The sequence below is a fragment of the Suncus etruscus genome, chromosome 12 (genome assembly GCF_024139225.1).
Source record: "Suncus etruscus isolate mSunEtr1 chromosome 12, mSunEtr1.pri.cur, whole genome shotgun sequence".
Lineage (NCBI taxonomy): Eukaryota > Metazoa > Chordata > Mammalia > Eulipotyphla > Soricidae > Suncus > Suncus etruscus.
In genome coordinates, this window is record NC_064859.1 from 86,034,379 (window position 1) to 86,057,910 (window position 23,532).

At 36.8% G+C, this 23,532-nt stretch overlaps 1 protein-coding gene across 1 annotated transcript in view; it reads left to right on the plus strand.

Moving 5' to 3' along the window:
* Positions 1 to 23,532, plus strand: part of TDRD15 (tudor domain containing 15) — a 162,014-nt gene that overhangs the window by 76,068 nt on the left and 62,414 nt on the right. Inside the window, 1 exon segment of the mRNA XM_049784668.1 lies at positions 15,367 to 15,474. Within this exon segment, the coding sequence (XP_049640625.1) occupies positions 15,367 to 15,474 (108 nt within the window).

Consider the following 23,532-nt stretch of genomic DNA (forward strand, 5'->3'; position numbering starts at 1 on the left):
AAAAATGCTCTTACATATCTCCTAAGGTATTAAAGCAAATAAATGGTTTAAATAAGCAGCCAAAAGAATTGAGGCAATTATTAACTGAGTGGTTGGTATTGCTGAAACATTGGAAACAATACCAAAGGATATTTTGAGAATCCAGGTCCTGAAAAAAAAATACTATGGGCTAGATTCTATTCTATTCTAGTGTATGCATGAGAGTCATTGGAAGTAATTCAACAAAACCTTGTAAACTTTGAAAGTTGGGAATAATGTAGATGAGTTCAACTAATTTCTTTACCTTTTCTGATTCTGCAACACAGATGCAACTAAATGGGTTTGTCCTACTTTGGACAGACAATTCTTAGGTATTTGGGAATGACTATTGTCTTGGCTCTCTTTTATCCTTGATCACTTGATCACTAGGTCAATGCACAACCTCTTCCTCGTTCCATTTCATGCCCTAAGAGTTCTCCAAAGGTTTGGAGTAAAGATCAGGGATGTCTCAACTCATCTGGGGTTCCAGTCATTCCTTAGGTAGTTAGTTTTCTATACTACTGTTTTAGAATTTCATGTGGCTCCCCAGAAAGATTTAAGGGAGTGGCAATTTTGGACTTTAAAGGTGACAGCCTTAAGGAATATCAAACTGAAATATAAGTGACAACTTAGTTGATTTAAAACAGTAAGACTGAAAGAAAGATTACCAATGGGACATTACATTATGTGGGCATTTATCTTAATGGTGCCAAGCAGTTCTCTGCCCTGAAGTGTAATGTGTAGGCTATTTAAGCTTGTATTTGACTTTCTTTTCACTGGTGGCCACCCCTTTCTCCTGCAGAATTGTAATGAAACATATTTTTTTCTGAAGGGGTGGGGGTCATAGGGAATTACACCCATATATACTCGGGCCTTATTCCTGTTTCTGTTCTCAGGAGTCACTCTTGGCAGTACTTGAGAGAACATATCATGGATAGAACTAGGGGTGACCGTGTGTAAGATAAGCCTTGTATTATTTCTCTGACTCACATGATATAATTTAAGGACCTTATAAGCAAGACTAATTTTGTGTATCTCATGTGTTTGATATCCATGTATTATAGATTTATTCACTGTTGAAAAGAATTAGAACTTTCTACCTTGTAGTTACTACAAAGGTAACTAATTAAGCTTTTGTGAAAAGTAACCTTTTAGGCCCTTTAAAGGTGTGGACAGGAATTAGTTCAACTTAAACAAAAACTACTCTATAACTCATTTAACAAAACAACTTTAGAAATGTAGATAATATGTTATTCAACAAAAGGGATAAACCATTAACTTGGAATGTGCTTTTGACATTCAAAAAGATAAAAATAAGAAACACATGAATGTTTTACAAACAACCCCAAAGTCTTTGCCTCTCCCTCTCATCTTTTCTTTCCCATTCTTTGAAGGCCTGTTATCAGAGGCCCTTACCTCCTATGCAATAAAGGGCAAGTGAGGAAGGATCATCAAAGGCGCCTTACTGTAAAAAATAGCCTCACTAAATCTGTTTCTCTGAATAAACTAAAGCCAGGAATTGGTGGTGGTGGTGGTCGTGGTGGTGGTCATGGTGGTGGTGGTGGTGGTGGTGGTGGTGGTGGTGGTGGTGTGTGTGTGTGTGTGTGTGTGTGTGTGTGTGTGTGTGTGTGTGTGTGTGTGTGTGTGTGTGTGTTTTAATTTCTTGGAAGAGCACAATGAAAAGCAAAATGGAAAAGGGCAAAAGTGAGCCCATTAGCTTTCAGACTTCAGAAAACATCTTGGGTCAGTAGACTTGTTTTCTAGCGAGGAGGGATCTGCCAAGTTAACTGAGAATTTAGGACCATGCCCAGCAAAGCATGAGGTAGAGAAGTCTTTGCTCAACAAATCATGGAGTTAAGCCAACAGAGCCTGCCTTGGCACTTAGCTGACTGACCCTCATTCTCACAAGCACTCCCTTTAAAGCCTGCATTGCTTCACACAAAATTAGAAACCACTCTCCAAGAACTCTCTTCACTTCTGGGTGGCAGCTGGAAGCCTCTGCGATGGACACCAATTCACAATCCTCCATCTCTCTATCTCCACTCGAGATTGCTTTCTCTTAAATTTAATTGTCCAAATGGAAGTGTCTGCGATAAGACTCAGAGGTAATATCTCACAACTTCTGGAATTCCTCCATTGATTATGAGCCGTGCTCAGCAAGTGACGAGAGCGGGGTTTGACCAATTAGGAGTGCAGCAGGATTTTCTGGGAGCTTCCAGCAATTTCCTACAGAGTGTCCTGCTGTGCCTACACCCCCGGAGCTGGCTCCGTTTCACAGGTTTTCACACTTTGTTATAATATAGTCTTTATTTTGAAAAGGGGCTTTGGCACTAGGCTTTGGCGCCTCCTGTCATAAGCTGTGAATTTCAGGTTTTCAAACCTCAACAGCAAAATTCCACAAGTTTTATTTGGAAAGATTCAAAACATTCAGTTTATCTTTAATCACCAAATTTTTTGCATGATAAACAGGAGGAATGATAAGCAGCCATTAGCAGGTTGTTGAACATAATTTTCTTTGTTTATAATAATTTTTATTTTGACCAAATTGGATTACATATCTTTCACAGTAATATTTTAGGTATATATTAACATTGAATCAGGGGAATTCCCATCACCAAAGTTGTCCTCCCTCCACCCCCGTTCCCATATTACATCGTTGCTAGTATAAGTGGTCCCGTCTGTCTTTAGCTTACTACTAATTTTCTTTTAAAAGACTTTCTAACACCAAAGCATTGTCTGCTAAAAAGTATCACATGTATGAACAAGCCAAAATCTGAAAGCATCCAATCAGGTGTGGTGGGGTAAGGGAGACTGGGGCTCAGAGAGGCTTTGATGGCATCAAGAGTAGAGGGAATAAAGTGACAATATGACTCCCAGGTTATAACTTATTCTGAGGCTTTCTCACACCATAACAATTCTAAATTCATAATCAGTTAGAATCCATTTATTTGTTATGGCTGGAACTGGTATCACTGAAGAGATTGGAGTAGTGCTCTATGACTATAAAATAGTGATCCTTACATCATGTAAACTGTGGTATCTTAATACAAAATAATGTATAAATGAATTTATAGGGCTTTAGGAGAAGTGACTTTGAAACTAGCTTTATTGTTAGAAACTCACATTTGGAAAGACATTGTTCTGATATTTGCTTGGGAAATCAAAAGGAAAGCAGGTGATCCCATGACAGAGGTGGGGCCTGATGAGCTCACTCAGGCCTCTGTTTCTTCCGTATTTCCCTTCTGGTGACTAAAATGCTCTTTGTTCTTCGTTCAGAGTTAGAGAAATCTCTGCCACGCGGCACAGAGATTTATAACTGGGCAAAGGTTTCAACACACAGGATTTCTTCACTTCAAAGTTCATCTGTTTATTTAATGAAATAAAGCCTATGATTTCTTATTTCTTTCTGCTGCTCTCTTATCTGAGAAGCCCTAGGAGAGGTACAGGATAAGTAACCACAAAGTCTGTTTCTCTCGTAACAATGACTGGTTCAAACAGGAACTTGGTATCCTTGGGGGAGTTTATATTTATCGCTCTATTACCCCAAATGAGATAGTGTCCACATTGACGCAGACAGTCTAGAACCAACTGGACCTTATAACTTTTACCCAGACTGAATGATCCTAATCCAAAGAGATGCTAAATATATGCTTGAAAACTCCTATAAATTAAAAAAAAAACTTAAGAAAAATAAAAAGAATATTAATTCAGTTTAGGGAAGATGATTTGGAAAATTCAAGGAATAAAATATGATTTCTAATTGCATATTGAGGTCATGATCTGAGACTTCAGAGTAGTCAATGACTGTATTACCCTACTCCACCCACTCTGATAAGGAGGCATCAGGGAATTCTTTCAGAACTTGTGGGTATCACTGAGCAACTTGCTTTTTGCTACCCGATGTAAACGTGGATGAAAAAATAGATAAAACTCATTACAGGCCCTAACAGATATGTGAAGCTGACCTACATGGCCCATGTGAAGTAGGCATCTGAAGTGACAATTGATTTGAAGGCAATGAGAGACATGAAACTTGTTGTGTATGTAAACATTTCCATGGGATTATTATGTTACTGACCCTACACTGATCGGTGATTGTGCCCTACCCTAGGGTGTGATCTGGCATTCTGCCCCCACCCTAAGGTGGTATCTGATTCTTCTTCCACCATTGGGTGGTACTTGATCCCACCATTGAGTGGTACCTGATTCTGGGGGATAAAAGCAAGGGTCTGTGGAAGGCTAGGGACTTTTTGGCTGGAACTGATGCTGAGGCTTTGGGCTTCAGTCTTGTCCACCGAATAAAGCTATTATTTTCACAAGTCTGTCTGTTAGCTGTTTACCCGCCACTTCACCTCAGAACTGCTGGCTGAACAGGGTAACAGACATGAGGTCCGAGCTGGAGGAGAAAGACCTCATCCTCCATGCCTCCATCAGTCAACCTCTTCAGGGGCTGACTTGCAACAGAAACTCACTCTAAAAAAATTTTTTAGGTGAGGTTTCTGTTGTATAAACTACCACCAACTCTGTTAGAATTCAGTTTATTACAGTACTCAGATGCCTTGTAGTAGAATCTGGGTATGGTGTTTACCTTTGAATCATCTAACCTGGATTGGGACTATTGAACTAGGGAAGAGATGAGAACATATAGGCCTATCTTGGACTCTCTCCTAAGAAAGCCCTTGGAAACTGGAAACTGTTGAATGCCAAGAAGAAGTCTCACTTCTTGAGTAGTTCAGTGCCTAGTGGAGAGGGCAGATCAAATCATACCAACTTATAAAAACTTTGAGCTTGTCCAGGATGCTAGACACAGAAGAGCTTCTAATACAGCCACTGAGAACCTGGAAAGACTGCCTCTTAATTTAGAAGACATTCAGAGCGTGTCCAATGCATCTTGAGGATGTTGCTGTCTTCCAAATAAATCAAACTAACCCAGAATCACTCCAAAGGATATAGTTATACTCATAAACTCTAAGTACTTTCTCATCTATAGGTTCGTTATATGGGAAAAAGAAGTAAGAAATGTGTTAAAATTCAGACATTGGCAATGTTTGTTTTATTTGGAGGGGGGAATAAATCACACCCACCTGTGCTCAAGAGTTAGTGCTGGCTCTGTACTCAGGAATAACTCCTGGTGGGCTTAGGGACAAATGGGATGCTAGGAATTGAATCCAGGTTGACCACATGCAAGGCAAATGCCTACATACTTGGTTCCCAATGTCTGCTTTTAAATCAGTGGTTTACTGCCTTGCTGACTGAGTTAATATTCTGCACACATTTTTTTTCTTTTAAAAACCTTATACTTTTCTGTCTTCTACTCTGAGCCCCTATTTCTCTTTTCATAATTTAAACAGGTCTCTATTTAACTAGACAAGCTGTTTAACCTCATGAGACATTATTTCTCCTGGAAGATAAAAATCATAATTGCCTGAAATAAATTCTTTTTGTTTTACATTATGCCAGATTTTCACTTCACTTGATATTTCCTATTTCCCCTTCTCATCATCTGCTCATTTCAAGGAGACCTCCTGAAGTACCTGTACTTAAGCATGACACATCTGTCAGCTTTTTGTGGTATCAGGTCTTGCTTTATAATTATAATAATTTTCCCTAAAGCCATATGAGTTGAGCAAGTTGAAATTGGAGAATGAGTTCTGTCTAATAATGTCCACTGGTCAGATATGACTTTTATAATCAAATGACTGGAAATGAAAGAACATTTATAAGATAAGTTTTTAATTGTTTCAGCCACAACATGTTAAACTTTGAGTATTCTACAGGCTACATCCCCTCATTGAAGAACTTTCTGTCAAGACAGGGTCACTCTATTGCAGTAGTTCTTAGCTTTTAGTAATTTAAGCCTCAGAGAGACTGCCAGACTAATTTCTAACTTTTGGGTACAGGAGAGATGGTACAATAGATAGAGTGCTTGCCTTCATGTGGCTGATGCTGGCTCAGTTGTGGACAGCTCATGTGGCCCTCTGATCCACTCCAAGAGTGATGATTACTGTTAGGTGTGGTGCCAAAATACACACCACAGTAAGCAAAAAGCACAAAACCCCAAACATTTCTGATGCTTTGTTTTGAAAATCTTGAGTGAAGATAGAGGCTTCTGGTCTCTATTGGTAGAAAGCAGGAATATTGCTACATAGCCTAATGCACAGGCTGGACTCCCCAACAATCAATCATTCAAAAATGTCAATAATGCTGAAGCTGAGACTCTGCTGTAAAGCAAATGTCTCCAAACCTTGACTAGCTCTCTAGAAGAAATGTCAAGTTCTTTACCTTAAATATGTATTGACTACATTTGACATATAATACAGAATATATTTCGGGTATATTACATACATTATTTTGATGCATTGTTATAATATGATTGCTAATTTTTATCAAATCACTTACAGTAATGTATTCTTGCATATATTTGGTTTCGGTGCCTTAGATTTCTATTTCCAGACCTCCTTAAAAGATAATCAACTTAGAAAATAGCCATATGCCTGAGTCCGACCCATAAGATTCTGACTGATGAAGTATAAAGAGAAGCCAGAAATATATGTGGTTTCAAAAACTGAAAAAAAAAAACACTGTTATGATTAGCTAGGTTGAAGAACTATTGTGTTAATGTAGACTGGCTTTCAGTACGGCAAGCTAGAGATCACCTGGTAAACATTAGCAGTTCTCCTAGAATAGATTAATGACTCCAAGGCCATTATCTTTTCAGTTTAATTTCTCCAATTACCTATCTCCTAATTAATGGGATCATTAAGCACTTAAGACTCACATCAATTCTTCCCTCTTTTAAAAACTCTATCATTCTGCATAAATCCAGTCTGCAAATGATTACCTCTTGTTAAATATTGTATGCTTTCTGTTTACAAACAGAGCAAATGACCTAGAAAATGTTTGGCAGACGTCTTTGTTCGTTGGTGTTTAATGGGAGGTAGCTGAGCAGACAGGCGTGCCAGCATCGTAGGCCTAATGACTCTTCCTATTACCGTCCATTGCTCTGTGGGAGTGGAATTCATTTTCAGTGATTCTCTCCTAAGGTCAACATTATTCTGATGAACATAGGAAAAAATGTTTAAATACATTCATTTTAACGTTAAGGCAATTTTAACTTTCACTTTTAACCTGTCATCCCTTCCAAGGGAGCAGTTCTTGCTCTTAAGAAACAAAAGGTAAAATCATGGAGTAATGAACAAAAAAACATAAGCAAAAGTAATTATAAATGAAGTCAAATATTCTCAGAAGATTAAAATTTGAGAGCAGACCATCCTTCTAGCTGGGAAAATTTGGGAAATTTCCACAGAAATATTGAGCTTTTCTAAAACACCATGGAAGTGGCATTTCATTTATTCATTTCATACATGCTAGATTATTACGTGTGAGAGCAAACACAACCTTTTCTATGGTTTGAATTTCATTTTCTATATCTATTCAGTCACGTTTATTGTGATGTGCCATGACAGTCATTGATGATTCAAAGTGATGTGTTGAGATAGGAGAAGAACACGGTCCAGTGAATTACAGTTTGGATTTTTCTTTTTTTATCAGTCTGAATTCTCTTTCTTAAGAATAGACATTCTCGACCTCATTTTCTGGGTCAGGATCAAAGACACTCACTCATCCTCAGCAGTAGCTTAATGAGACATTAAATTTAGTATTAGCCATTTAGTAATATGTTGTGATGATCTCATGGATCACTTGAGTTAACTATGACATGCTCCAAGGAATCATTAAAAAAATTATGACTAAGAAACTACTGAAAAAAACCTTCTGTTTCATACCTCTGAAAAATTTTAGGACAGAACTAACATATATCTACTTGGGTTTATGAAACGTGTTGCTACATCAATTGTGAGATTATTTAGCACTGTGATATTAGACAGTGTACTTTGTGGTGTGAAGGGTGTAGTTTCTCTGCCATAATTTAATATTCAGATAATTTTAAATTAGAGGAGATTCTGAACATACCAGAATCTGAGAAAATAATGTGCTAGATACCAACATGTACTTTCTATATGCCTAAAAGATAACTTTTGGCTTGTCTTTTGCAGTCAGTTTGTCCCTTTCTGGAGTCTTCTCGGCTAAGGCCTTGAGGAGCCCAGAGGGTGAATATATGTATATACACACACATATATAAATATATATATGGGTTGAAAATATAGTGGCAAGGCTAAATAATTTTTTCCTTATTAGTTGCTGTCATTTTTACGTCAATAATGTTTCTTTGCAAAAAAATATCCATTTTTGACTACACTTTGCATGGTTAAATGTATCAAACTGAATCTTCATGGTACAGTCGAGTAATTCTAAAATCTCTAGTTTCTTGGGGCTTGAGACATAGGACAGCAGCAAGGCACTTAATTTGCAGGTGGTTAACCCACGTTCAATCTCAGGCACCACATATGGTCATTTGAACCCCACCTAGAGTGATCCTTGAACACAGAACCAGGAATACACTCTGAGCACTATCATGTGTGGCCCCTAAACCAACCAACCAACCAACCAACCAACCAACCAACCAACCAACCAACCAACCACCAACCAACCAACCAACCAACCAACCAACCAACCAACTAACCACCAACCAACCAACCAACCAACCAATAACACTTTCTTGTTCTTAATTCATCCTTTTATCATGAACATTGAACATTTTGAGGAGTTTTGATTTTCTTTTCTCTCAGTCTGGATTGGCCCTGTGATTTACATTAGTCAAAAAAAAAAAAAGTAATAGAGAACCTACCATTTTGTAGTTTAGATCTGAAGAGTGTGTTTCTAAGGTCTCTGAGTGTCTTGTTCTTATCAGTTCCACAAGTCCATACTAGCTGACTGCAGGATACCTTGGTGATCAGAATGGTTTTCTTCATGTGCTTGCTCATTAAGTATCATTATTACAGCAATAGTTTACACATATATGCACATATATAGTATTATATATAATGACATTAATATATATTATAATATATACTATAGATTACATATAATAATATGTGCACACATTATATATGTGCACAATATCATTATTGCAGTAATAGGTTGCATATATGTACACATATATACTACCATCAATATACTCCCTGAAGCTTATATGCCAGTCTTTGTATCATGGTTGTTTAGGATGTTTATCATTTCACATTGCTAAATTTCTATTAAGGTATCTATGAGGTCTTTACTTTTTTTTAAATATAATTTTTATTTTGATCATAGTGGCTTACCTATTGTTGACAATGATATTTTAGCTACATATTAACATAATATCAGGGGGATTCCCATTACCGAATTATCTTCCCTAACACCTCCGTTCCCATCCTACCTCCCATATCCTCCTCCCTCACCCCTGGGGCTTCTAGAATGTGGTCCCCTCTGAGCCTAGCTTACTATTTAGTGGTCCTACACCTGTTTTGGTCTTGGTACCTCCCTTGTTTCCTCCTCTAACTGGGAGGCGGGACTAGATAGTTCCAGTTATGTGGTTTTGTTTGAAGAAGAGAAAAGTGATAAACTGGGGTAAAAATTAAATATGTCGAAAATGGGCGAGTCCTTCTAGAGGCTCTCATCATTGGTTTGAGAGACGAAGGGAAAAAAGAAGGTAAAACACCTCAGCAGTACAAAAGAAGTGTCAAAATATCCAGTGAGCACTCCAACGATAAAGATAAGCACCACATAAAAGCCATGGTCTTGAGATAAAAAACATGGCATAGCACCTAAAGAAAAAGAAAAGAAGAAAATAAATAAATAAATATAAATGGAGACAACAATTTGAGTAACCATACCAAAACGAAGAAATCGACAAAACTTAGATAGATATAAAAAAAATTGTTTTGTGCTTTTTTTCCTTTTCCCTCCTACACAGGCACAGTAAATATTGGGGTCTTTACTTTTACATTATAAATTACTCAACCAATCAACCTGTTATCCTTACACTTCCTTATAGCCTTAAAATTTCATCAATAACTATGTCTTATATTACCAAATAAGATAACTCTACAATGGGCTTTAACTTCATCCTTATCTATACTTCTCTTCTAAATTAAGTTGACACTGCTAACTGTTTTAATTATACATAATTAAGAAATTTGTTTAAATGACATTCCAATTTTATTTTGAGGAATCCTCACTTAATTACATATTATTTCACAGATGTATCGTCTGCATTATTTAAATGTATGCAAATTGCTCAATTAGTGGAGATTCTTTTTCTTTTCACTTTAATCCTTCTGATATCAGAAATCCTGCAGGCTAAAGCAAAGTTAAAACCAGTTCAGATTCAAAGGGAGAGGAAATGAACGCCTTAATGGTTAGATCTGCAGAGTTAGTTTGCATTTTAAGCCTCTGATGCCTACTTATCTTCATAAAAATCTTCTAAGGAATAAATGATGTATCTTAAAGTTGATGTCTTTGGAGTAGTTTGCTGCACTTACTGTATTGCTAGCATAGGTTACTTCACACATTAATTCTTCATGAAAATATGTAAAAAGATAAATATTTGATTTAGTGCATCCAATACCATTCCACAGGTTGATGAAGAAGATCAAAAAACAAACAACAATAACAAAATTGCTTACACTTTGCATTGTGCTACAGCAGAGGAATGCTGATCCCTGAAAAGTCTAACTTTCTCTCTCCCTTCATTTTTCTTTTTTTCCTCTCTCCCTCCCTCCCTTCCTCCCTCCCTCCCTCCCTTCCTCCCTCCCTCCCTCCTTCCTTCCTTTCTTCCTCCTTCCTTCCTTCCTTCCTTCCTTCCTTCCTTCCTTCCTTCCTTCCTTCCTTCCTTCCTTCCTTCCTTCCTTCCTTCCTTCCTTCCTTCCTTCCTTCCTTCCTTCCTTCCTTCCTTCCTCCTTCCTTCTTCCTTCCTTCCTTCCTTCTCTCCACATTCAGCTCTATTCTGGACTTACTCATCATTCCTGGAAGCACTCTTGGGACCATATTCAGTACAGGAGTTAGAATCCAGAACATGTGGAATGCAATTGTTTTATCTTACCAACTATACTATGTCTCCATCTCTGAAATTTGCTTCTTGACATCAGCCTTAGGATGGTATGAGAAGTTTATTTTTGAGGGTTGTGGGTCACACCCTGCAGTGCTCAGGGGTAACATCTGACTTTGCTCTCAGAAATAGCTCCTGGCAAGTATGGGGGACCATATGGGATGCAGGGATTCAAACCACTGTCTGTCCTGGATCTGCTGCTTGCAAGGCAAATGCCCTACTGCTGTGCTATTTCTCCAGCCCCGTGAGAAGTTTTTATATGTCTTAAGGTTATTCACTGAAGACAAATACCTTAAAAATGTCCCAAATAAAAAGTAATCAGGACCTTGCATTCTTAGCATAAGCGACAAGGCACCTGGGAGTCTAAGAGCTCCAGTGGAATAGTGTTTTCCAATAGAAAGAGGAGGCAGCTGAATACCAATATGGTACTTTGCCCTGTTATGACAGCAAAACAAGACAAGACAAAGCAGACAGAGGAACCCTGAATATTTTAACCCACTCAGGCCACTCAACAAAGAGTTCCCTCTTAGGTTTTCACTGTGTATTGATGGAAACTCATAGTAATGACTTTATAATAGTCAAAGATTTAAGAAGATAGGAAGTGTAAAAATATGTAGTGCTGGGGGATTGAAAATGGGGTTGGCTATGTGCAAGGCAAGCACCTTATCCCTGTACTGTCTCCCTGAACCACTGCATACTTTAAAAAAAACACATAAGTTTTAGTTAAAGTTGTGTAAAATAAATATTTGTTTCTTAAGTAAATAAGCCAAAGAACCCTAGAATGTACCATGAAACTACTGCATCCTTGATAATGGAGATAAAAGTGTTTAAAAAGCACTTTCTTTGAGATTTAAGGAAATGGTATGTTGCAATAGTTGATATGTATTTATAGGACTACAATTTATTTTTCCAGTTACCTGCTAGCTATCAATTTTTTGGGCTACTTATTGTTATATTTCCAATACATTTCACATTTTATCTACCTTGAGACTTTTTAAGAATAACATTGAAAGTAGCTGTTTTTGGTTCATCAGTAATGGGATCCGTGAGCAGTGACTATTTTTTACTAAAAGCAACCATTTGTAAGATGCATAATAGCATGAAGATGTGTGCTGGGACTATATTATTTAAAAAAATTTTATAGTTCAATTTTCAACTTTGGAAATAATGCTGGCCCACACAGAGACTCTGAATTTTAAGCAAGAGTTAGGTTCTGATTTAAATCAATTTAGAAAAATGTTTACTTGTATTTTGTCTCTCTCCTAAATCTCCTTTGAAAATCATAGAACTCATGGGAAATATTACTACCTTTTAATTTTCACTTGAGAAACCTACAATTTCAGGAATTAAAGCTTCACTTCCTCTGCACTTACCTGAAGAAATTGCCTTGCTACATATTTGTGAGTATCATTTTGAAAAAATGAACAATTTAACCTCCACACTGAGGTAGAAATACATCTGAATGACTTTCATGATTGTTTTTTAAATATCAAACAGGCAATTTGAGGCAGTCATACTTGACAAACAAATTGAATGACCACAATAAAAGGAAATATCACAATGATATGTGAAGAGAACTATAAAATAAGAAATAGGAACAGAACATAAAGGATAGTATACTTAAAGGATGGAACTCAGCTGGGACGTCTGTTTCTTCAGGGAAATAAAGATCGAGGTGGTGGAATGCGTAGGAAGGGCACAGTGAGCTTTCAAGATATGATAGGAATGAGGGTTATGAAAATATTGAAATAAATTTTAAATTAAAAAAAGGAAAAATTAGGAAAGACTTTGTCTATGGAACATGTGACCGATTATTATAGGATAGGAAAGCAGTTGGGCATACCCGGAAGTGGGTCAAATTGGTCAATTTAGGAAATATTGTGGCAAAAGGCTCGAAGGCAATGACAATGGAGCTGGTTGCCAAAATGTGGGAGGGCTGTGTGGGAAAGAAAGGGGAACCCAGGACTAAGATGACAAGATAGAGAAGAAATGCAGCAAGAATTACTTATGAAGGACAGTAAGAAGTTTGGCTAAGATGGGAATTTTTAATCTTCTGACTGTCTAGAAGAACAGTTTGAGTCAGGTGATGTTTGAGCACCTAAAAGGAAATATTTGAAAATGGAAATAAATAATGCTACTTGACACTGTCCAATGTACTATATCATTTTTTTCTCTGTCTCTCTGTTTTTCTCTCTCTCCTCTCTCTCACACATTAACACACACACACACACACACACACACATACACACACCATCATTATCATTTTAACAGCCACAAATTATTGTTGTAAATTTATATTATTTCTACCTTATATTATGAACAATGCAGTATTTAATTTTCTTGTAACTTTAATGATGATAACAATAGTTTCCTTAAGATAAACTAGTGGGGCTGAGAGAGCAGTTGAGAGAAAGCAGAATGCCAAAATGTGAAGCTAAACAATGGCAAGGCTTCAGATAGGCAGGTTTCCAACATCACCAATTAATAATTCTACCATGAGCATATGATGACGTTTGCTCTCTCTATGTGATCTTTAGCTTGGGCAGGTTTAATTGCATCTTAAGTTTCCTGTTGAAGAGACACAGTATCACAGCACATAAATAGGCACGCAGAGTGAGTGTATGCTGCCCCCTGGTGGATGAAACACAAACACCTAAAACACCTACATGATACAAATCCCTAGAAAGTGGGTTGCGTAGAAATAGGGAACAAATGGATCAGACTTAAGATCATGAGGAACATGAAAATCAGAGAAGCAATAAGTCACTTAAAGTCAAAGATTTTGTCAACCAACCACATAGATGACTTTGTATCTTAAAAACAAAGCAAAACAAACAAACAAAAAAACAAGTTAATTACTGTGTAATAAAAATTGTGATAGTAGAAAAGAAGCAAGAACTTCATGGTACATTTTTGATGCTACTATATTAATTTTTATTATTTTTCTTTCATAACAATTTTGAATGTACAGAAAAGTTGAGAGGGGATTAAAAATATTTCTTCACAATAGTCTGACTATATGGGATGACATACCCAACCAAATACTTTACTGTTTCCACAAGCAAAAACAGAATATCCATGGTAAGCAGGAAATGAACATTATAAATAAAACTACACTAATAGAAATGAGAAATAGAATTAAGAGTATTACCATATATATTAGGTGCTCAGTAATAACCTGTACTCATCTAGAAAATCACTGGGACTCTTACATTTTTTTTAATGATTTTTATTGTGACCAAAGTGAATTACAAGTCTTTCACAGTAATATTTAAGATACATAGTGACATTGAATCAGGGGTATTCCCACCACTAGTGTTGTCCTCTCTCCAACCCTGTTCCCAGCAACTTCCTTCTTTGCCCCCAGACTTCTAGTATAACTGGTTCCCTCTGTGTACAGTTTGTTGAAGATTGGGTATCGATTTTGTTGTCCTTAACTTTGGGATTGGTGTTAAACTCTGATGATTATTTCTACTCAATATTCATATGACTGCTTGATTCTGGTACCATCCATTCCCCCCCCCCTCAATTTATGAAGTAGAACAAGATGATTCAATTTATATGGTTCTGTTTGAAAAAAAAAAGAAAAGAAAAAAACCAAAAACCAAAAATAAAAAAAACAAAACAAACAAAAAACCGGAGGAAGACTCCTACATTTTTAACTTGCGTAGCCACAGAAGGATATATTAGTGATCTCTGCAAATCCTTGCACCACCAGAGAAGGGGGTTTATCTTCTTCTGTTATGCCACACTCACAAGACAAGCTATGTTATATTCATAGCTGTATTATAATTATAGCATACAAACTGGTAGTTCTGCTCAGAGAGATTCTGGTCTGTAGACCTCTTTCCTTTTCTCCCTTTTAAGATTTTGGTCTGTCCTTGAGAGAGAAGTCTTTGAAAAAAAATTGAAAAAAAATTTTTAAATAAATTTATTAAAAGAAAAATGCAACCTAGTTGCCATAACTGATCATAATACATTTTTTCAGGATGACAAAAAGCAAAGTTATCAAAAAAGTATAAAGAAAATAGGACTTCTAAAATTAAGAAAAACAGAGAATTGGAAAAAGAAAAGATTTCCTTAGCAGATATAGTCATGACAATTATTGTATCACCATTAAAGTCTTTCATACAATAGCAGAAGCTTTAGTATTTTGTTTTTTTTATGTAGTAGATGAACTAGAAGAAAAGAAATTGTGTGTGTGTGTGTGTGTGTGTGTGTGTGTCTGTGTGTCTGTGTGTCTGTGTGTGTGGCAATTGTTTATTGCTGTTTGCATAGGCACAGCGAAATATGGGTGAAATCTGAAGGAGAAATCTTTGGCCTAAACTTCCAGTTCCCATTAATGCTGTATCCATCTGCAGGGGGCGTTGACCATAGCTGCAAGCTCACGCAGCTGTTGACCTCTACCGTCACCTGGCGTTTACGAACTGCACATGCGCAACCGGAAAATCAGAGAACGGCAGAGAGCGGTTGGCTGCCATTTTGATTTCTAGGTCTCCTTAGAGGTGCACCTAGGATGTCTTGGCCCGCCATTTTGTGTAAGTAATTGCTTTCTTTTCTTTTTTTTTCTGGTTTTTGGGCCACACCCTGTGACGCTCAGGGGTTACTCCTGGCTATGCGCTCAGAAGTTGCTCCTGGCTTCTTGGGGGACCATATGGGACGCCAGGGGATCGAACCGCGGTCCGTCCTAGGCTAGCACAGGCAAGGCAGGCACCTTACCTCCAGCGCCACTTTTTTTTTTTTTTTGGGCCACACCCGGCGGTGCTCAGGGCTTACTCCTGGCTGTCTGCTCAGAAATAGCTCCTGGCAGGCACGGGGGACCATATGACCCACCAGGATTCGAACCAACCACCTTTGGTCCTGGATCGGCTGCTTGCAAGGCAAACGCCGCTGTGCTATCTCTTCGGGTCCAATTGCTTTATTTTCTAATGGTCAGTCTGCTCATCACAGTCTTGTTTAGAGTGGGTTTTTTTTTTCACTAGTTTGCTCCCTGAATGCAGCGTTGTGGCCCAGTTGGTGCCCAGTTGGTGGTCCAGGCAGCCCCAGCCTGTCCTCCTAACGACTTACCGCATCTTAGGGTCTTGGGGGGCGGGTCTTGGGGTTCTGAGTTGAAAATGCAGTTTCCAGAGACGGTTCCCCTTGGCTAGGGCCAATGGTGTCTGACTTTGGTGCAAGGTAATTGGGGAGCTCACATGGCAAAGTCATATTAGGGAATTTGTGTTTTTTTGAAACTTGGTTTTTTTTTTTTTTTTTGGCTTTTTTATCTTAGTATTTTAGAACACGTTAAAGGATCAGTTAAAAGATCAGTGATCTCTGCAAATCCTTGCACCACCAGAGAAGGGGGTTAATCCTCTTCTTGTCATGCCACACTCACAAGACAAGCTATACTATATCATTGCTTTTTTTTATAATTGTAGAATACAAACTGATAGTTTTGTCCAGAGAGATTCTGGTTTTTAGACTTCTCTCACCTTCTCCCTTCCAAGATTTTAGGAATCTAACATCCATAGGAATTAACAGCCATCACTAAAGCAAACACTGGAAAAAATGACTATCCTCGAAGTTTTCCTATCCGTGTGAAGATAAGGGTTTCCCAACTTAGCAAATTTTTTCTTTAATGCCTAATTTTACCATTGGCAAACCCTGTCCATTATTTTCTTTCAAGAGTCAAGCCTGCTTTTCTGATTTTGATAAAATATCTATAAAGTAACCAAATCGGACTAATCATTTGTTATTAAGTAAAAATGGGACCGTACAGGGAACAGTTGGGTCAAGTGTAATCAAACTGGTCACTTAATGTAGTTTACTGAATCTCAACTATACTTTAACAAAGCCCTAAAATTACACATAAACACAATGCAAGCTAAAGGATTATTATCAGATAAATAGAACAAAGTAGAGAACACCTCCTAAATTCGTTTTGTTTGTTTTGTTTTATTCTGATACTAAAACAAGTAAAAACTATTAGTTCTGATGGCATGATCTTTGGACTGCCACATGTATTGAATGCTAAAATGACATGAATATATGCTTAAGTGCACAGAGTATGTACTTGCATACAAATAGAACAGAGGGTTTCCTGTTTAACAGCTAATCACAGAGACAGTATTGGGAAAAAAGAACAGGATACAAACATTTTTGGAGGAACAGAAATGCTGCAGAGGAATTTGGGGGCATTTCTGATTTTAATTGTTGTGCTGCTGTTGGTTTTGAGGTGGTCACACCTGATGCTGCTCGGGGGCAACTTCCATCATCGTGGGGGCCTGATGCTGGAGGACCATGCAGTGTTGGACCCAATCCAGGGCTGCCTGGAACAAAGCATGTGCTCCAATTTATAGGGACCCAGTTTTGGGAACGCCTCCCATGAATTTAGGAGGCATTCTGTACTTTATTCTATTTTTCTGTTGATAAACCTTTAGTTTGTAGTGTGTTTATGTGTAATTTTAGGACTTTGTTAAAGCATAATTGAGATTCAGAAAACTGGGAAACTTGTGTCTTCACAAGGATAGTGAAACTTCATGGATAGTAATTTCCCCATATTTATGCATTTTCTGATGAGGCTGTTAGTGCTGATATTGTTTTGAGAAATTATTGATGAAATATGGGCGCACTTTATAATTCTGTATGAATATTTCTAGTTAGTCACTGTGGCACCTGTAAAAATGTCAAAAAGTTCCAATGGAAGTGCAAGATCAAAAGAAAGGAGAACAATTTTTGTTTTGATTGCAGTGATGTGATCATTGGATAGCACATTGGGTTTTTTATTATTATAAAATACCTTGCAACTATTCTGATTAAGAAACTTTGGGGCCGGAGAGATAGCATGGAGGTAAAGCGTTTGCCTTGCATGCAGAAGGTCGGTGGTTTTAATCTCGGCATCCCATATAGTCACCTGAGTCTGCCAGGAGCGACTTCTGAGCATTGAGCCAGGAGTAACCCCTGAGCATGGCCAGGTGTGACCCCCAAAAAACAGAAACAACAAAAAAGAAACTTTGCAAAGGAGCTGGAGCAATAGCACAGCGGTAGGACATTTGCCTTGCATGCGGCTGACCCAGGACAGACCTTGGTTTGATCCCCTGATGTCCCATATGGTCCCCTGAGCCAAGAGCGATTTCTAGCAAATATCCAGGAGTAACCCCTCAGCATTACAGGGTGGGGCCCAAAAACCAAAATCCAAAACAAAAACAAAAACAAAAAAAAAAAAGAAAAAAAAAGAAACTGTAAAAACTGGAGCTAGAGTGATAGTACAATGGGTAAGGCATTTTGTCTTAAATGCTGCTGACCTGAATTTGATGCTTGGCATCCCCAAAGCCTACCAGGAATGATTCCTTAGCACAGAAACAGTAGTAACTCCTGAGCACCACCAGGTGTGGCCCCTAAACAAACAACGAAAAAAAATTAAGAACTTTGATTTATAACCTCTAAGACTGCATAGTACAGTTGGATCACAGTGAAGGAAAGTATAGAAAGGGAGTGTTCAGTTGATTATTTTTTATGTGTGTGTCCGAGGGACTTTAAAGACTCTTCTCAATCATATGAAAAGTTATAAAAAAAAACACTTCTTTTCCAAATATATACCTATGTGTGGACATTGCTGAAGTCAGTTTCAGCATTTTTTGTAGAATTGAATGTGTGTCAGAATTTCAGTAGAACTGAATGTGTTTACACTTTTTAAAAATGGATCATCATTTTTTATGCCTTGTATGACTTTCTGTCTTCATATCATTCATTGTCATGGATGTGTAGTATTTAAATGAGTATATATTCTTTATTTTACTTTATTCTTTTTAAGAGTTAAAATCTTAATCAAAATAATCAGTGTCTAAAGATTTATAGGGCTGTGGTTGGTGCTAGTAACTTCTGAGTTACTGAATAGGCTTATTGATATTGATAAATTGTGATGTAACATTCCCATCATTTTTTCTGTGATACTATAGGGCTGATACTACTATAAAATATTGAGATGTTCATGCAGTACAGGATGCATAGATCTAAAATTGGGTGGCTTGGAAGTTTGACAAGATTAAGACCCTGCACCGTTGCTGTCTTAGGGTGTAGAGGTGACATTGGGCTTCTGTAGTTTATGTAATAATGAAAATCTGCCCTCCTACCAAGTCTGAGAATGCCATAGAGTTATTAACTTAGGTTGAACTAGCTGGGAAGGATTGGCAGCCATTTTCTTTTTGGAACTTAATAGAGGAGCTGTAACATTTTTCTCAGAGCCTTTATTTTTTTTTTTTTTTTTAAGTTCAGCCTACTGTGCTTGCTTTCAAGTCTAAAGACTTTTATATTTTACCTCCTTCGGACTTCCTCCTTGTTCTGTGGCTCTGGCAACCACTAACTGTTTCTCTGTAATTATAAACTTGATTTAAAAAAGTAGTTTTCACAAAAAAAAGTTACATAACTGTATTTGATTCCTTTAACATAGCTTAATAGGTATATCCAGTTTGTTCTAAAAGCATTATTTTGGGATAATAGATTCAAATACATATTTTTAAAATAATCTATTTAGGGGCTGGTGAGGTGGCTCTAGAGGTAAGGTGTCTGCCTTGCAAGCACTAGCTAAGGAAGGACCGCGGTTTGATCCCCTGGGGTCCTATATGGTCCCCCCAAGCCAGGGGCAATTTCTGAGTGCTTAGCCAGGAGCAACCCCAGAGCATCAAACGGTTGTGGCCCAAAAAACCAAAAACAAAAAAATCTCTTTATTTAAACACTGTGATTACAAACATGATTGTAGTTGGGTTTCAGTCATAAAAAAAGTTTCAGGGGCTGGAAAACTAGCATGGAGATAGGGCATTTGCCTTGCATGCAGAAGGATGGTGGTTCGAATCCTGGCATCCCATATGGTTCCCCAAGCCTACAGGAGCGATTTCTGAGCATAGAGTCAAGATTAATGCCTGAGCGCTGCTGGGTGTGGCCAAACTCCCTCCCCCCCAAAAAAGTTTCAAATCATATTCCATTGCATGTATGTATTTGTAGTTTCTTTTATCCATTTTATACAGTTAGGTTGTTTCCATGACTTTGTTATTATAAATTATACTGCAATAAGTACTGGATTACACATATCTTTTTGAGTTAATGCTTTTGTTTTGTTTAAATACCCAAAAGCAGAATTACTATGTGGGATAATACAATGGTTTCATTTTGAGAGGCCTCCTAAGTACTACACTCTGCCAACCAATCTGACTTCAAAATTAGGACTGGATGATGCAGTACTGTTCTGACCCTTTGGTAACATGTGGTGGTACTTGAGGCCTCCAGGGCTGCATTCTGCAGTGCTTAGGAAGCCATGAGGTTTCAAGAAATGAATTGGGATCTGCTGCATGCAACGCATGTTTGTGCTTCAATCTTGATATCATCTCTCAGCTTCTTTATGTTTTTAAGTTTTCCCTTAAGGTTCATACAATTTCTTGGATTGTTCATTTCTATGCTATTAGAAAATGTGATTGGAATTTTATTTAGGCTTACAAATTTATTGAATAGTATATTTGGTTTTCTTTTATTAATTTTTATTTCTATAGAATATACCTGGCAACATTTCAAGGCTGGAGGTTGTTCTTGGGTGCCTATGTGCTAGGGATTGAACCTGGACCTCCTACATACAAAGTGTGTAATCAGCTAGTCAAGCTTTCTTTGGCTGGGTACGTTGACATTTTAACAATATTGTTATATACTGTTATACCATTTTATCTTGTGTATTAATTTTTGTATAGTTATATAAAACTGAGTTTAATTTTATGCTATTTTTAAAATTTGTTATCTCCAATTTACTCTATATTCATCACTACCTTCAAGTTTCATTTTTATTAATGAGAATCAGTGAATTTTGTTATTGGAAGGATTTTTCATGTTGACTTCCATAGTATTCATAGAATGTATTATCTTTAAACCTTAGGGGAATCTCAGTGTTTCCTTTTTAATTTAGTTGTAATGGGATGCTGGGAATGTTTAATTTAATTGAGGATTTTGTAAAAATTCGAATTCGAATTTTTTAATATAGGTGGCCTTTAAAAGAAGTGGTAGTACACTGGTAGGGCATTTGCCTTGCATACAGCTTATATAGGAAGGACCTTGGTTCAATACCCCGGTGTCCCATATGGTCCCCTAAGCTGGGAGCTATTTCTGAGCGCATAGCCAGAGCAACCCCTGAGTGTCACAGAATTGTGGTCCAAACAGCAATTAAATAAATAAATAAATAAATAAATAAATGGAAGCAAACATTAAGTATAGTGTGCTTAATTTTAAAAGCAGGGAAGAACAATAACTAGTGTTTTTTATGATTATTAAGTTGTTAGCTTTACCATATCATTATTGCATTTCATCTGATCATATACAACTATGGAGGTAGTACATCTATTTTTTAGTTTCATTATAAAGTACCTTACATGATGCAGCTATTATAAGATATTATCAGAATTAGTCTTTTAATTTTCGATTTTATAGGTAAATTTATAAACTCATGGATTAAACATTTTCGGATATAATTCAAGTATGATATTTTTATTTATATTTTATTCGTATTGGTTTAAGAAGAATTTCTATTACAAAATATAGTTTGAGAAGCCATAACAATTTAGTTCTCTCATTTCACAGAATGAATCTGATTCTGAAAATAAATTACTAGATAACACATAGTTGAGACTCTACAGTAAAATTCGTTTCCTGTATACAAAGAGTAAGTACTTTCTAGGAATATGATAATAATTCTAAGGACTGTGATATTGAATGATGGCTACTGGATCTAGAACAACTTGATTTCAGTTGTGTATTTAATATCTGCCATATAAAATATAGGATTTCTTTAAAGTTGAATGTTTTTTTCTGTTTTTTTTTCTTCTAATTGTTACAGTTTTGTCTTAAATTATACAAGAGAAGATATTTGACTTATGAAACTTATGAAGCTTGTTTCATGGTTCTATTGAGCAAGCATTAGTGAAGCAAGTGATAGGAAGCTTATTGATATTGCCAGAATAGATTAGTCTGTATACCATATTAAGAATCTTTCCCATAGTGAGGCCACTTGATGAGCACCTTGGGACCTACAAATTATCTTTGTATGCCTTATATTTTCGAATCTCATCATATTCATTTTATTCAAGATTCTTTATAATTAATTGTCTAATCATTTCTTCAGAATTGCCATTATGTTTACAGTAGAAATTATTAGCCACTGGCCATTAATACCCATAGATTTTTTTTTTACCTCAAGCAGTTTCTTCCTCAGGCAAAATAGGTACTGGTACAAATGTTAGCTGTGTTTTATTTCTCAGGCTAAGATTCATTCTAGGTGGGTTTTACTATACTCAGCAGTCTTTTTTTGGACTTAACTTTCAGTAGGTACAAGCAATTTGAAAAGCTGCTGTAGTTTTATCCCACCGCTCTTGCAAAATTCTCTACAAGGCCATTTGTGTTTGGAGAAGAGATGTCAGTGAGGAGTAACAGGCTTCTGGTAGTTTTGCATTACCTGACCATTTTCCTTGCTTGTAGGCTTTCTCTGTGGTTGGCTTTACCACCTTCATACAATGGATTCCTTCTGACCACAGTTGCCTTTGACCTCTAAAAAGAGTTATGGAGTTTCTGACTGACTATTTCTTCCTAACTCAGATGAATGGTCATGTGCCCTATAGGTGAAGATAGGAAGAATGTTCTTGGTATATTTATAGTACAGTCTGATTTCTTAATGATGCCTTATCTTTTCTTCATATAGGGGAATTTTAAGTTTGCAAATTGGCAAAGCCTACAATTGGTGGAGGCAATAATAATTTTAAATAATCATGATTCAAGATAGTGGTAATTAATTCTTAATGCTTAACTTTTTTTTAAATATGTATAAAATCTTTATTTAAGCACCATGATTACAAGCATGAATGCTCAACTTTCTTATCCTGACTGTTATTCTAGTGAAAGTCTGCAATATGTTACTCACTGATTTTATTCTAAGATCAAACAAGCATAGCTCAGCACCTCAATGAAGATTAGCACAAAAAATTGTCTTGTGAGAAATAAAGGCCATAACCAGTACACAAACATCACTCTTTTTGGGTTTTTCAGTGACTTGTTTCACTTGTGAACTTGGAGATGTGTTTTATCTCTTTGTAAGATATCATTTATATGTTTATAAAATTTTATATTTTTGGCATTCATAATCCTTTATTTTTTGTCACTTCAAGTTTTGGGATTTTCTCTCAATATCTTCCTTTATTAAATTCTCTTTATTTTGTGGGTTTTTTTTGCCCATTTTAAACTTAAGTGGTTACAGTTCTAATGTCAATTATGTATAATCATAGCCAGTTATATCATAGTGTATTTTATCATAAAATATTTGATCTTTTTTGACCTTCTTGAAAACAGAAATTCTGCTTTCAAAAACAAGTTCTTTGAGTTTTTCCTTCTGTAATACATTTATTTCTGAAGGGAGTGTTTCTTTTATTTAAGTGGTTCCTCATAGATCTAGTGTTTTCCCATTTTCAGCAAACAAGGTTAATGCAAAGTCAGGTGGGAATAGAGCTGTGTTCTGTTACAATAGA